General features: G+C 40.7%; 1 protein-coding gene across 2 annotated transcripts; it reads left to right on the top strand.

The window, feature by feature from the left end:
* The first annotated feature begins 7320 nt into the window (after positions 1–7320).
* Positions 7321–14504, top strand: PHOX2A (paired like homeobox 2A). 2 transcript variants are annotated; one of them, XM_075848434.1, is made up of 3 exons: positions 7321–7534; positions 11209–11396; positions 13527–14504. In XM_075848434.1, the coding sequence occupies exons 1-3, from the start codon at positions 7321–7323 to the stop codon at positions 13956–13958; spliced, it is 834 nt and encodes a 277-aa protein (XP_075704549.1). In that variant the 3' UTR covers positions 13959–14504. The 2 variants fall into 2 exon arrangements, with proteins under 2 accessions (XP_075704549.1, XP_075704548.1); XM_075848433.1 differs by having other exon boundaries at positions 13506–14504.
* The last annotated feature ends 39 nt before the right edge of the window (positions 14505–14543 follow it).

Genomic DNA, 14543 nt, shown 5'->3' with positions numbered 1-14543 from the left:
TAATACCACCATACACTGCTCACATAATACCACCATACAGTGCTCACATAACACCACCATACAGTGCACAAATAACACCATACAGTGCCCAAATAATAACACCATACAGTGCCCAAATAATACCACCATACACTGCTCTAATAATACCACAATACACTGCTCACATAATACCACCATACAGTGCCCAAATAATACCACCATACACTGCTCTAATAATACCACAATACACTGCTCACATAACACCACCATACAGTGCCCAAATAATACCACCATACAGTGCCCAAATAATAACACCATACAGTGCCCAAATAATACCAACATACAGTGCACAAATAATACCACCATACACTGCTCTAATAATACCACAATACACTGCTCACATAATACCACCATACAGTGCTCACATAATACCACCATACACTGCTCACATAATACCACCATACAGTGCTCACATAATACCACCATACACTGCTCACATAATACCACTATACACTGCTCACATAATACCACCATACAGTGCTCACATAACACCACCATACACTGCTCTAATAATACCACAATACACTGCTCACATAATACCACCATACACTGCTCACATAATACCACCATACAGTGCTCACATAATACCACCATACAGTGCTCACATTATACCACCATACAGTGCTCACATAATACCACCATACACTGCTCACATAACACCACCATACACTGCTCTAATAATACCACAATACACTGCTCACATAATACCACCATACAGTGCTCACATAATACCACCATACAGTGCTCACATAATACCACCATACAGTGCTCACATAATACCACCATACACTGCTCACATAACACCACCATACACTGCTCTAATAATACCACAATACACTGCTCACATAATACCACCATACACTGCTCACATAATACCACCATACAGTGCTCACATAATACCACCATACAGTGCTCACATAATACCACCATACAGTGCTCACATTATACCACCATACACTGCTCACATAATACCACCATACACTGCTCTAATAATACCACAATACACTGCTCACATAATACCACCATACACTGCTCAAATAATACCACCATACACTGCTCCCATAATACCACCATACACTGCTCACATAATACCGCCATACACTGCTCACATAATACCACCATACACTGCTCACATAATACCACCATACAGTGCTCACATAATACCACCATACAGTGCTTACATAATACCACCATACAGTGCTCACATAATACCACCATACACTGCTCACCTAATATCACCATACAGTGCTCACATAATACCACCATACAGTGCTCACATAATACCACCATACAGTGCTCACATAATACCACCATACACTGCTCACATAATACCACCATACAGTGCTTACATAATACCACCATACAGTGCTCACATAATACCACCATACACTACTCATATAATACCACCATACAGTGCTCACATAATACCACCATACACTGCTCTAATAATACCACAACACACTGCTCACATAATACCACCATACAGTGCTCACATAATACCACCATACACTGCTCATATAATACCACCATACAGTGCTCACATAATACCACCATACACTGCTCACATAATACCACCATACACTGCTCACATAATACCACCATACACTGCTCACATAATACCACCATACACTGCTCACATAATACCACAATACAGTGCTCACATAATACCACCATACACTGCTCACATAATATCACCATACACTGCTCACATAATACCACCATACACTGCTCACATAATACCACCATACAGTGCTCACATAACACCACCATACAGTGCACAAATAACACCATACAGTGCCCAAATAATAACACCATACAGTGCCCAAATAATACCACCATACACTGCTCTAATAATACCACAATACACTGCTCACATAATACCACCATACAGTGCCCAAATAATACCACCATACACTGCTCTAATAATACCACAATACACTGCTCACATAACACCACCATACAGTGCCCAAATAATACCACCATACAGTGCCCAAATAATAACACCATACAGTGCCCAAATAATACCAACATACAGTGCACAAATAATACCACCATACACTGCTCTAATAATACCACAATACACTGCTCACATAATACCACCATACAGTGCTCACATAATACCACCATACACTGCTCACATAATACCACCATACAGTGCTCACATAATACCACCATACACTGCTCACATAATACCACTATACACTGCTCACATAATACCACCATACAGTGCTCACATAACACCACCATACACTGCTCTAATAATACCACAATACACTGCTCACATAATACCACCATACACTGCTCACATAATACCACCATACAGTGCTCACATAATACCACCATACAGTGCTCACATAATACCACCATACACTGCTCACATAACACCACCATACACTGCTCTAATAATACCACAATACACTGCTCACATAATACCACCATACAGTGCTCACATAATACCACCATACAGTGCTCACATAATACCACCATACAGTGCTCACATAATACCACCATACACTGCTCACATAACACCACCATACACTGCTCTAATAATACCACAATACACTGCTCACATAATACCACCATACACTGCTCACATAATACCACCATACAGTGCTCACATAATACCACCATACAGTGCTCACATAATACCACCATACAGTGCTCACATTATACCACCATACACTGCTCACATAATACCACCATACACTGCTCTAATAATACCACAATACACTGCTCACATAATACCACCATACACTGCTCAAATAATACCACCATACACTGCTCCCATAATACCACCATACACTGCTCACATAATACCGCCATACACTGCTCACATAATACCACCATACAGTGCTCACATAATACCACCATACAGTGCTTACATAATACCACCATACAGTGCTCACATAATACCACCATACACTACTTACATAATACCACCATACACTGCTCACATAATACCACCATACAGTGCTTACATAATACCACCATACAGTGCTCACATAATACCACCGTACACTGCTCACATAATACCACCATACAGTGCTCACATAACACCACCATACAGTGCACAAATAATACCACCATACAGTGCCCAAATAATACCAACATACAGTGCCCAAATAACACCACCATACAGTGCCCAAATAATACCACCATACAGTGCCCAAATAATAACACCATATAGTGCTCAAATAATACCACCATATTGTGCAATAACACAACCATTATTATACACCCAGCACACACAGCAATCATAACAATACAAATAAATACATCATAACAATGTGTATATACACATCATATACACACAGTTCATATACACAACCCATATAAGCACATCGTATATACACACATCATATATACACACATAATATACACACATCATATACACAACCCATATAAACACATCATATATACACATATCATATACACAGTCCATATACACAACCCATATAAACACATCATATATACACATATCATATACACACAGTCTATATACAGAACCCATATAAACACATTATATACACACATCATATACACAACCTATATAAACATATCATATATACACATATCATATACACACAATCCATATACACAACCCATATAAACACATCATATATACACACATCATATATACACAGTCCATATACACAAGCCATATAAACACATCATATATACACAGATTATATACACAAAGTCTATATACACAACCCATATAAACACATCATATATACACACATCAAATACACACAGTCTATATACACAACCCATATAAACACATCATATACACACAATTCATATACACACACATGATATACACACATCATATACACAGTCCATGTACACACAGTCCATATACACAACCCATATAAACACATCATATAGACAGTCCATATACACAACCCATATAAACACATCATGTATACACATATCATATACACACAGTCCATATACACAACCCATATAAACACATTATATATACAAACATCATATACACAACCCATATAAACACATCATATACACACAGTCTATATACACAACCCATATAAACACATCATCTATACACACATCTAATACACACAGTCTATATACACAACCCATATAAACACATCATATATACACACATCTAATACACACAGTCTATATACACAACCCATATAAACACATCATATATACACACATCTAATACACACAGTCTATATACACAACCCATCATCATATATAACGTGGTTGCAGGTGATTTGCGGAAGACATGGGGGGGGGGGGGGTCTTTTTCATTCACAGAACTCCCTGTAATAATGCTGTAATAACGGTGTAATATTGTAACGTGACGTGTAATAATGCTGTATATATATATATATATATAAGTGCACTCAAACGTCCACCACCTGTCCTGTAATATTCTGTGTGTTGTTGTACGATATAGTTATAATATGTTACAATGCCATAATGTGTAATAATATTATAATGTGACAATCATATCGTTAAGACGTATAATAAATGTGTAATAAGTAATAGTCATCCCGTGTAATAATGTTATAATGCTGTAACCTGTAATTATAAAGTTGTAATCGGACTTTTTCTACCTCCTGCAATACGGTCTGGTTGTTTTATATTGTAATAAAGTGTAGTCGTGATATAATAATATTATAATGTGTAGTGATGATATTTCAATGCTTTAATATGTAGCCGTGATATATTAATATTATGTGTCGTGATTATATGGCAATCGTATAATGTGTAGTCGTGATATAATAATATCATAATGTGTAGTGATGATATAATAATGTTATAATCTGTAGTGATGATATGACAATGGTATGATGTGTAGTCGTGATATAATATTGTTATAATGTGTAGTGATAAGATAATAATGTTATAATGTGTAGTGGTAATATATTAATGGTGTAATGTGCAGTGATGATATAACAATAGTATAATGTGTAGTCGTGATATAATAAATTTAAAATGTTTAGTGCTGATATGATAATTTAATATTGTGTAGTGCTGATATAATACTGTTATGTTGCGTAGTAAAGCTATAATAATGTTATAATGTACAGTGATGATATGATAATGACATGCTTTGTAGTCGTGATATAATAATGTAATAATGTTTAGTGCAGATATGATAAAGTAATAATATGCAGTGATGATATAATGTAACAGTGTGTAGTGATGATATAATGTAACAGTGTGTAGTGATGATATAATGTAACAGTGTGTAGTGATGATATAATGTAACAGTGTGTAGTGATGATATAATGTAACAGTGTGTAGTGATGATATAATGTAACAGTGTGTAGTGATGATATGATACTGTTATAATTTGTAGTCGTGTTATAATAATGTTAGAATTTGAAGAGATGATGTGTTAATGGAATAATGTGTAGTCGTGATATAATACTGTTAGAATGTGTAGGGATTATATATTAATGTTATAATGTGTAGTGATCATATAAAGATGTTATAATGTGTAGTCGTGATATAATACTGTTAAAATGTGTAGGGATTATATATTAATGTTATAATGTGTAGTGATCATATAAAGATGTTATAATGTGTAGTCGTGATATAATAATGTTAGAATGTGTATTAATGCTATAATAATTAGTACGTGTAATAACGTTATTAGGAGTCATTAACCCTTGCGCTCCCTCCTGTCGTTATGGGGGGGGGGGGGTCTGAGTCGTCGTTAGATGGAGCCACAAACTCTTCATGTTGTTCCTGGAATCAGATTTCGTTGAATGATGTGAGAGAAGCCTCCAGTCATCATTATATCTGTCCTGTAGTTTATAAGACATTGTATGACGTCACTACACGACTTGTCGTCATCATGATCGTCTTCCTTCTCCCGGCTGGTCACGTGCGGCGTTTACTATATTATATAATGAGTCTACACTAGAGCCGTATATATATATGTCATCTATTATTATTATTCCCTGGATATCATCATCATTAATAACAGCAGCAAATCGCCAGAGTCGTGTATATCGCGATCACCACACGATATACAGCACCGATCTACAAGGCGGCAGTAACAGACTGTAATAATATAACGCCATTATAATGTCCCCATGTCTCCCCTCTGTCAGGTGATTTCATTCATGAAGACAGAGCTGGAGGGTAATAACGTTATAATAACCAGTTTATACGATGATATAACGGTATAATGATGCTGTACGATTATAATCATATAGAGTTATAATAGTACAGTCGACATGTATAATATATTGTCATTTAACAGAAAGCTCTGAGCTATTATAATCATATAATGCTATAATCATTTTATAACAAAGTAGCCCCCCAGAACATCATATAAGCGTATAATCAGGTAACTGGACTAATATAACCATAGAGTGAGCTGATAAACTAGCACAGTGTGATATAACGTTATAATGTACTAATATAATGTGATAGGACAGTAGCTATTATAATGATATAATACTATAGTGCCGTGACACATATCATAACGGTATAATAACCATACAACATTATAACAAGACGCTGACAACGTTATAAGGGTATGTGCACACACACTAATTACGTCCGTAATTGACGGACGTATTTCGGCCGCAAGTCCCGGACCGAACACACTGCAGGGAGCCGGGCTCCTAGCATCATACTTATGTACGATGCTAGGAGTCCCTGCCTCGCTGCAGGACCACTGTCACGTACTGAAAACATGATTACAGTACGGGACAGTTGTCCTGCAGCGAGGCAGAGACTCCTAGCGTCGTACATAACTATGATGATAGGAGCCCGGCTCCCTGCACTGTGTTCGGTCCGGGACTTGCGGCCGAAATACGTCCGTCAAATACGGACGTAATTAGTGTGTGTGCACATACCTTAATATGTGATCGGACGTTATAAGAAAGTGATGGACTATTATAATAATATTTCCCATTATTAGCAGATGACGTCACGCAGGTATATTGATGCCGGATATTATAACCACACAACGTGATATAAAGTGATTATAGTCTTATAACATTGCAGTGAAGTAACACATTATAATCAGATGACGTCACGCAGGTATAATAATTCCGGATATTATATATAAAGTGAAGATAGTGTAATAGTCTTATAACAGTGCAGTGAAGTGACACGTGATATGAGGTTATAATGCGCGGATATAATAGATGTATAGATCGGGGCGGAGTCGGAGGGGCGGGGCGGTGTTGTCATGTGGCGCAGGGCTGGGGGGAGCGGGTATTAGAGGCGCAGGAGTCCGAGCGCTGGAGCAGAGACGGGCGCGGGATGTGCGGGGGTCACACCATGGATTACTCTTACCTCAACTCGTACGACTCGTGCATGGCCGCTATGGAAGCCTCAGCCTACGCCGAGTACAGCAGCTGTAGCCAGGCCAACTCCTTCCAGTACACCCCGATCCGGAGCAGCTTCACCGCCAACCCCGGGTGCCCCCCGCTCACTCCTGCCAGCTGCACCCTGGGCGCCCTGCGCGACCACCAGCCCTCCCCCTACTCCACAGGTGAGTGCACCCCCAGTGCGGACCCTGCACCCCATAACCAAGTCCCAGCCCTACCCCTACTACACAGGTGAGTGCTGACCCTGCACCCCATAGCCAAGTCCCAGCCCTCCCCCCTACTCCACAGGTGAGTGCTGACCCTGCACCCCATAACCAAGTCCCAGCCCACCCTCTACTCTACAGATGCGTGCACCCCCCTAGTGCTGACCCTGCACCCCATAACCACCCTGACCAGAGAAGCTGCCAGCCCCCCACCACTCCACAGGGGAGTGCCCCCTCAGTCAGCTGTACTTTATGTTCGATCCCCCAGTGCTGCCCCATCCACCCCCCAACTGCACCCCCAGAGCCCCTGCCAGCTGCAGCCCTTACCTGACCAGTAAAGGACCACCAGCCCCCCCCCCCTACTCCACAGGTGAATGAGCCCGGAGTCACCTGTCATTTTTGGGGAGCCACTACTGCTACCCCCACCCAACCCTCCCAATTGTACCTGCATATCTCCTGCCAACTGCACCCCATCCCTTGCCAGTAAGGAACCTCCAGCCCCCACCTACTCTACAGACGTCCGGGGTCAGCTGTCCCTCAAATCTGCGGCTGTCACCGACTCACCCCGACAAGACCAATTTGTGTAAGGACCTGTTTATGGGTGGTTGGTTCTGTGTGTGATAGTTTCCCCTTAAGTGGGGGATGTATGGAGGGTTTCTGGGTAATGGTCTGTCTGTGGGGGTGCTCCTTTATACATGAGGGATGTCTGTATTGAAATGGGAGTCCTATATATATATATATATATATATATATATATATATATATATATATCGCGACTACCTCACAATACTTCCCGTGGAATGAATCTCCCTAGGAATTACTTGATCTCTAGATAATCCCATCTTTGTTATAAATCGTGATGATCAGAGCTGGCAATCGTCATTATATTGAGTATTTTGTGCTCATGTCACGACAGAATCCGCAGGCAGGATCGCTTTGAAGTGATTTAGTCATTCTTTAAATATGTTTATTATATAATAATTCACACCTGTAAAATCTAGTTTCAGGATTTCTCATCTGTAATTGAGTCGCGACACACTGGAGCGATAACTCGTTATATCACAACTACACTCGATTATAACTAGAATCAGGATATTCTTATTCTGCTCCCATCGTGGCGGATACATGAAGATTAAATCTTCTCTGTTGGATTCTTCGTGATTTCAGTGTCTGGAGTTTTTTTTATTTATATCTATTGTTTAACGACAGGATCGTCCAATCACAATTATAATCATAACCACCATCATCTACAGATAACGCATCCTCTCATCCGGTTGTTTACTAATAGATAATTTGTACAATTTGTAATCTATTTGGTTCCTCTACGTACTGACCGGAATATACATTTGTTGTCAATCAGATATATAGTCGCGATATTAGGAGTTATTGTAAGGTTTAATAATGAAAGTACATCCTTATTAAATCCAGATATTATCATGACCTCTTAATATTACGATATAATCGTGTGATCTCTATATTACTATAGAAATAAATTTTGTTAATATCGGGATATCTATAGATCGTAGAAAAAGCATTTTATCTCCTGATTTTACTATTCTGATATGCATCTTTTCCAGTAAATAAATGTAACTTTTTGTTATCCTCTTATTACAGTAGGAAAATATCTCGATAGATCTGTAACATCCTCACTATATTCCGGTTATACAACTGAATAACCTTTTTTTTTTTTTTCCTGTCATCAAATAATTGTATAAAAAAAGCTATAAAACCCAGCTGCCCAAATTAAACCTACATATCGCAATATTACCGTATCATACTTGTTATGAGAATATTGCATCTCGTTGAATTCGTTTCTAATGCTGATATAATATGAAGAAATTATTTAGTACTACAAAATCTTGATATTAATAGGAAACGGACATCACGATATTAAATCAAGATTATTGTATCTGTCACCACTATAATCTACACGATAAAAAAAATCCTATCTCCTGGTATCACACTTCAAGTCTGAAATACACATATAAAACTACAAATACAATTAAATATATACATTGCTTTAGTACCTATGACATGTAAAAAAAAACCCTCATCTCGTGATACAGCTAATTATTTTAGTCTTGTGAAGATTATATCCCGTTTCAATTATTATATCACTTGTCATCCATACATTATGCGAAGTAATTGAGCCACTAATATTATAACATGCTGATACCATTATGTAGCCCTCATATTGCGATATGATATTTTTGAGATGACTGTTCCTCGTTTATGCTAATATATTAATAATAATAATAATAATAGTATACATTCCCTAAAGATCACTCTTCTCTAGGAAACTCATTTATCGCGACATAATGTTATTACCAATAATATGATTGTGTGCCGCTATTAGTGTGATGATAATGATGACATTCCCCTTTTATAACTTCAGTTTTTTGTGAAATAATCGTAAAAATATAACCGGAAAATGTTGATAGTAACAGGAAAGCCTCATATCACGATATATTAAGGTATCAGTAATGTTATGACATGATTGTATCTTAATTATATTTATAGTAACCTGAAGATAATGACATCCGTTTATGTCATGATATTTGTATAGTCATCGGACAAGGACGTTTCCGACTGAATCCGTGTATCATTGTGAACTTCCATCCTATCCGTCCCGATGTTATCACGATATAATATGGTAGCTAGTTGTTAGATGTCACTGTAACAGTACAGTTATATTGGGGGGGGGGGGGGGTTGCTGCTGCTGTCACAGGACTGTCCACTGCACCCACAAACTCCAGTGTCCGTCTCCTAGAGCAGGTGGAGGGGGGTGGTCACAGATGAAGAGCCTGGTATACGGGGGTCCTTCTAGGGGTGGGGTCCGGTGTATGGAGGGATTGAGGCTTCAAAGTTCTGGAGACCCCCAGGGACTGATCCTTCCTTTGAAGTGTTTACATTGTATCCAGCGCAGTCACTGTTACATTGTATCGCGCACCGACACTTGTGGGGGGCCCAGCTGGGGGCCCCTCCTGACCTGTGGAATGTGAAAGGAGAGTCACCCCCTGCCGGTCCAGAGCTGCAGCTGTGGAATGGGGCTATTATAAACTGTAAATAAGGACACGGTCCCTTTAATGAGCCTAATTACTCGATGATTGATAGGGGAGCGCTGACCACCCAGACCAGGACTCAGTGACCACAACCAGAGTACTGCCAAGAGCTGACAATCTAAAGAGCAGCTACATGTCACCACTAAGGGGGGCATTGGTGGCGCTGCACCCACAGCTGCCATTCTGTGCCGCCACCAGCCTCCACTGTTCTGGGCCACCACCAGCCTCCACCATTCTGGGCCACCACCAGCCTTTAATACACTCTTTGCCTCTGCAAGTCTCCACTATCCTTCACTTATTTCTGCCATCCTCCACCACCCCTCCCTGGCCTCTAACAGCCTCCACCATCCTTTACTGACCTGTGGTTTTCAGGGTCTAATTTGAACGCCAGATATTCGCTTGAGGAGGGGGGGGGATTTTTATTTTATTTTGCAGAACAATCCCATCTGTCTGATACCAGAGAACAATAACCTGCAATAACCCATACACCAGAAACCTTCTATATGGTCTTAGTACATGTATTCAGTAATATTTATTCTGTGCCAGTCCTAACACTTCTCTTTCTACATACAGTGCCCTATAAGTTCTTCTCCGACCCATCCAGTATCAATGAGAAGCGGAAGCAGCGGAGAATCCGGACGACGTTCACCAGCTCCCAACTTAAGGAACTTGAGAGGGTATTTGCTGAAACCCACTACCCAGATATCTATACCCGAGAGGAGCTGGCACTCAAGATCGACCTGACTGAAGCCCGCGTACAGGTAACTATTAAGGGACAAAGCATTGGGGAATATGGGGGGGGGGGGGTTAAAACATGTCACCCCGGAAAATATATAAATATATATATACTCTATCTTCATAAAAAGCAAAGTACCAGTGTACATATTACTTATCCTGTACTGATCCGGAGTTACATCCTGTATTATACTCCAGAGCTGCACTCGCTATTCTGCTGGTGGAGTCACTGTGTACATACATTACTTATCCTGTACTGATCCTGAGTTACATCCTGTATTATACTCCAGAGCTGCATTCACTATTCTGCTGGTGGAGTCACTGTGTACATACATTACATTACTTATCCTGTACTGATCCTGAGTTACATCCTCTATTATACTCCAGAGCTGCACTCACTATTCTGCTGGTGGAGTCACTGTGTACATACATTACATTACTTATCCTGTACTGATCCTGAGTTACATCCTGTATTATACTCCAGAGCTGCACTCACTATTCTGCTGGTGGAGTCACTGTGTACACACATTACATTACTTATCCTGTACTGATCCTGAGTTATATCCTGTATTATACTCCAGAGCTGCACTCACTATTCTGCTGGTGGAGTCACTGTGTACATACATTACATTACTTATCCTGTACTGATCCTGAGTTACATCCTGTATTATACTCCAGAGCTGCTCTCACTATTCTGCTGGAGTCACTGTGTACATACATTACATTACTTATCCTGTACTGATCCTGAGTTACATCCTGTATTATACTCCAGAGCTGCACTCACTATTCTGCTGGTGGAGTCACTGTGTACATACATTACATTACTTATCCTGTACTGATCCTGAGTTACATCCTGTATTATACTCCAGAGCTGCTCTCACTATTCTGCTGGTGGAGTCACTGTGTACATACATTACATTACTTATCCTGTACTGATCCTGAGTTACATCCTGTATTATACTCCAGAGCTGCACTCACTATTCTGCTGGTGGAGTCACTGTGTACATACATTACATTACTTATCCTGTACTGATCCTGAGTTACATCCTGTATTATACTCCAGAGCTGCTCTCACTATTCTGCTGGTGGAGTCACTGTGTACATACATTACTTATCCTGTACTGATCCTGAGATACATCCTGTATTATACTCCAGAGCTGCACTCACTATTCTGCTGGTGGGGTCACTGTGTACATACAATACATTACTGATCCTGAGTTACATCCTGTATTATACTCCAGAGCTGCACTCACTATTCTGCTGGTGGAGTCACTGTGTACATACATTACATTACTTATCCTGTACTGATCCTGAGTTACATCCTGTATTATACTCCAGAGCTGCTCTCACTATTCTGCTGGTGGAGTCACTGTGTACATACATTACATTACTTATCCTGTACTGATCCTGAGTTACATCCTGTATTATACTCCAGAGCTGCTCTCACTATTCTGCTGGTGGAGTCACTGTGTACATACATTACTTATCCTGTACTGATCCTGAGATACATCCTGTATTATACTCCAGAGCTGCACTCACTATTCTGCTGGTGGGGTCACTGTGTACATACAATACATTACTGATCCTGAGTTACATCCTCTATTATACTCCAGAGCTGCACTCACTATTCTGCTGGTGGAGTCACTGTGTACATACATTACATTACTTATCCTGTACTGATCCTGAGATACATCCTGTATTATACTCCAGAGCTGCACTCACTATTCTGCTGGTGGAGTCACTGTGTACATACATTACATTACTTATCCTGTACTGATCCTGAGATACATCCTGTATTATACTCCAGAGCTGCACTCACTATTCTGCTGGTGGAGTCACTGTGTACATACATTACATTACTTATCCTGTACTGATCCTGAGTTATATCCTGTATTATACTCCAGAGCTGCACTCACTATTCTGCTGGTGGAGTCAGTGTACATACATTACTTATCCTGCACTGATCAGAGTTACGGACTGTATTATACTCCAGAGCTGCACTCACTATTCTGCTGGTGTAGACTGTACAGTGCCTGGTGTAAAGACTACATGTCCCAGAGTTCAATCACTTGTATCCAAGATGGCAGTGGGCTCGGGTAACTTGCGTCACGGGTGCCTCTACCGAATGGTTTTAGATTTCTCCTTCCTCCCCTCAGGTTTGGTTCCAGAACAGAAGAGCTAAATTCCGCAAACAAGAAAGGGCAGCAAATTCCAAAAGTGGGAGCGGCAGCAATGGAGGAACCAACGGCAAAAAGTCTGACCCCAGATCTTCTTCAGAGGATGATGAGTCCAAGGAATCCAACTGCAGCCCAACCCCAGATAGCACGGCATCCCTGCCCACCACCGCTAGCCTCCACAGTCCAGGGGGCAGCTTGAGTCCCAGCCCGGGCATCGGAGTGAGCATAGGGCCACCCAGTCATACCACCCAGACCTTGAAGCCCCCGGTGTGGCCTGGAGTCCCCACCAGTAGCAGCACGGCAGACCTGCTGAAAGCCTGGCAGCCTGCCGATGCCGTGCCGGGTCCCTTTGCCGGCGTCCTGTCTACTTTTCATCGGAAGCCAAACGTCCTTAAGACAAACCTCTTTTAAGTAACTGAGAGCATAAAATAGAGGGCGGCGGAGGACGGGCGAAGCTGGAGAAGGACAATTACGCGAATCGCCATTTAGACGTAAATAAAGGGAACATTTTTCTTTCCCGTTCACTGTGAGGTCGATGCCAGAACTTTCTACGGACAAAAAAAACCTCTGTGTACAGAACAAACGGGGTCCCCCACTAGGATTCCGACCGCCCCAAGTCCAAGATGGCGGATCGCCACCGTGACCGCAGAGCCCACCCTTCCCTACCACGCGTCATCGCCCATCGTCTAGTTTTATTCTTTTAATTTATTATTTATTGTATTTAACTTCCTATGTAACGTTCTTTGTACAGAAAGTGGCGGTGACCAGAACTCGCGGGACGTTCAGAATGCGCCAATTTTACCATCTTTTCCGATGTTTCAGAAAACCAAAGAAAATGTTTGTATTAGAGGAAAAAATATTGAGGATGTTAAACCACTTCATGAATATGTAAACCGGCATGTCGTCCACACGAACCAATCAGAGCTCCGCTTACATTTCTTATCTTCGCTGTGATTGGTTGCCGTAAGACAGGCTGGTATTAATAAATAAGGCCCA

This window comes from Rhinoderma darwinii, unplaced genomic scaffold, assembly GCF_050947455.1.
Source record: "Rhinoderma darwinii isolate aRhiDar2 unplaced genomic scaffold, aRhiDar2.hap1 Scaffold_4018, whole genome shotgun sequence".
NCBI classification, from domain to species: domain Eukaryota; kingdom Metazoa; phylum Chordata; class Amphibia; order Anura; family Rhinodermatidae; genus Rhinoderma; species Rhinoderma darwinii.
The sequence above is the reverse complement of the archived record's forward strand: the minus strand, read 5'-3'. Positions and strand labels throughout refer to the sequence as shown.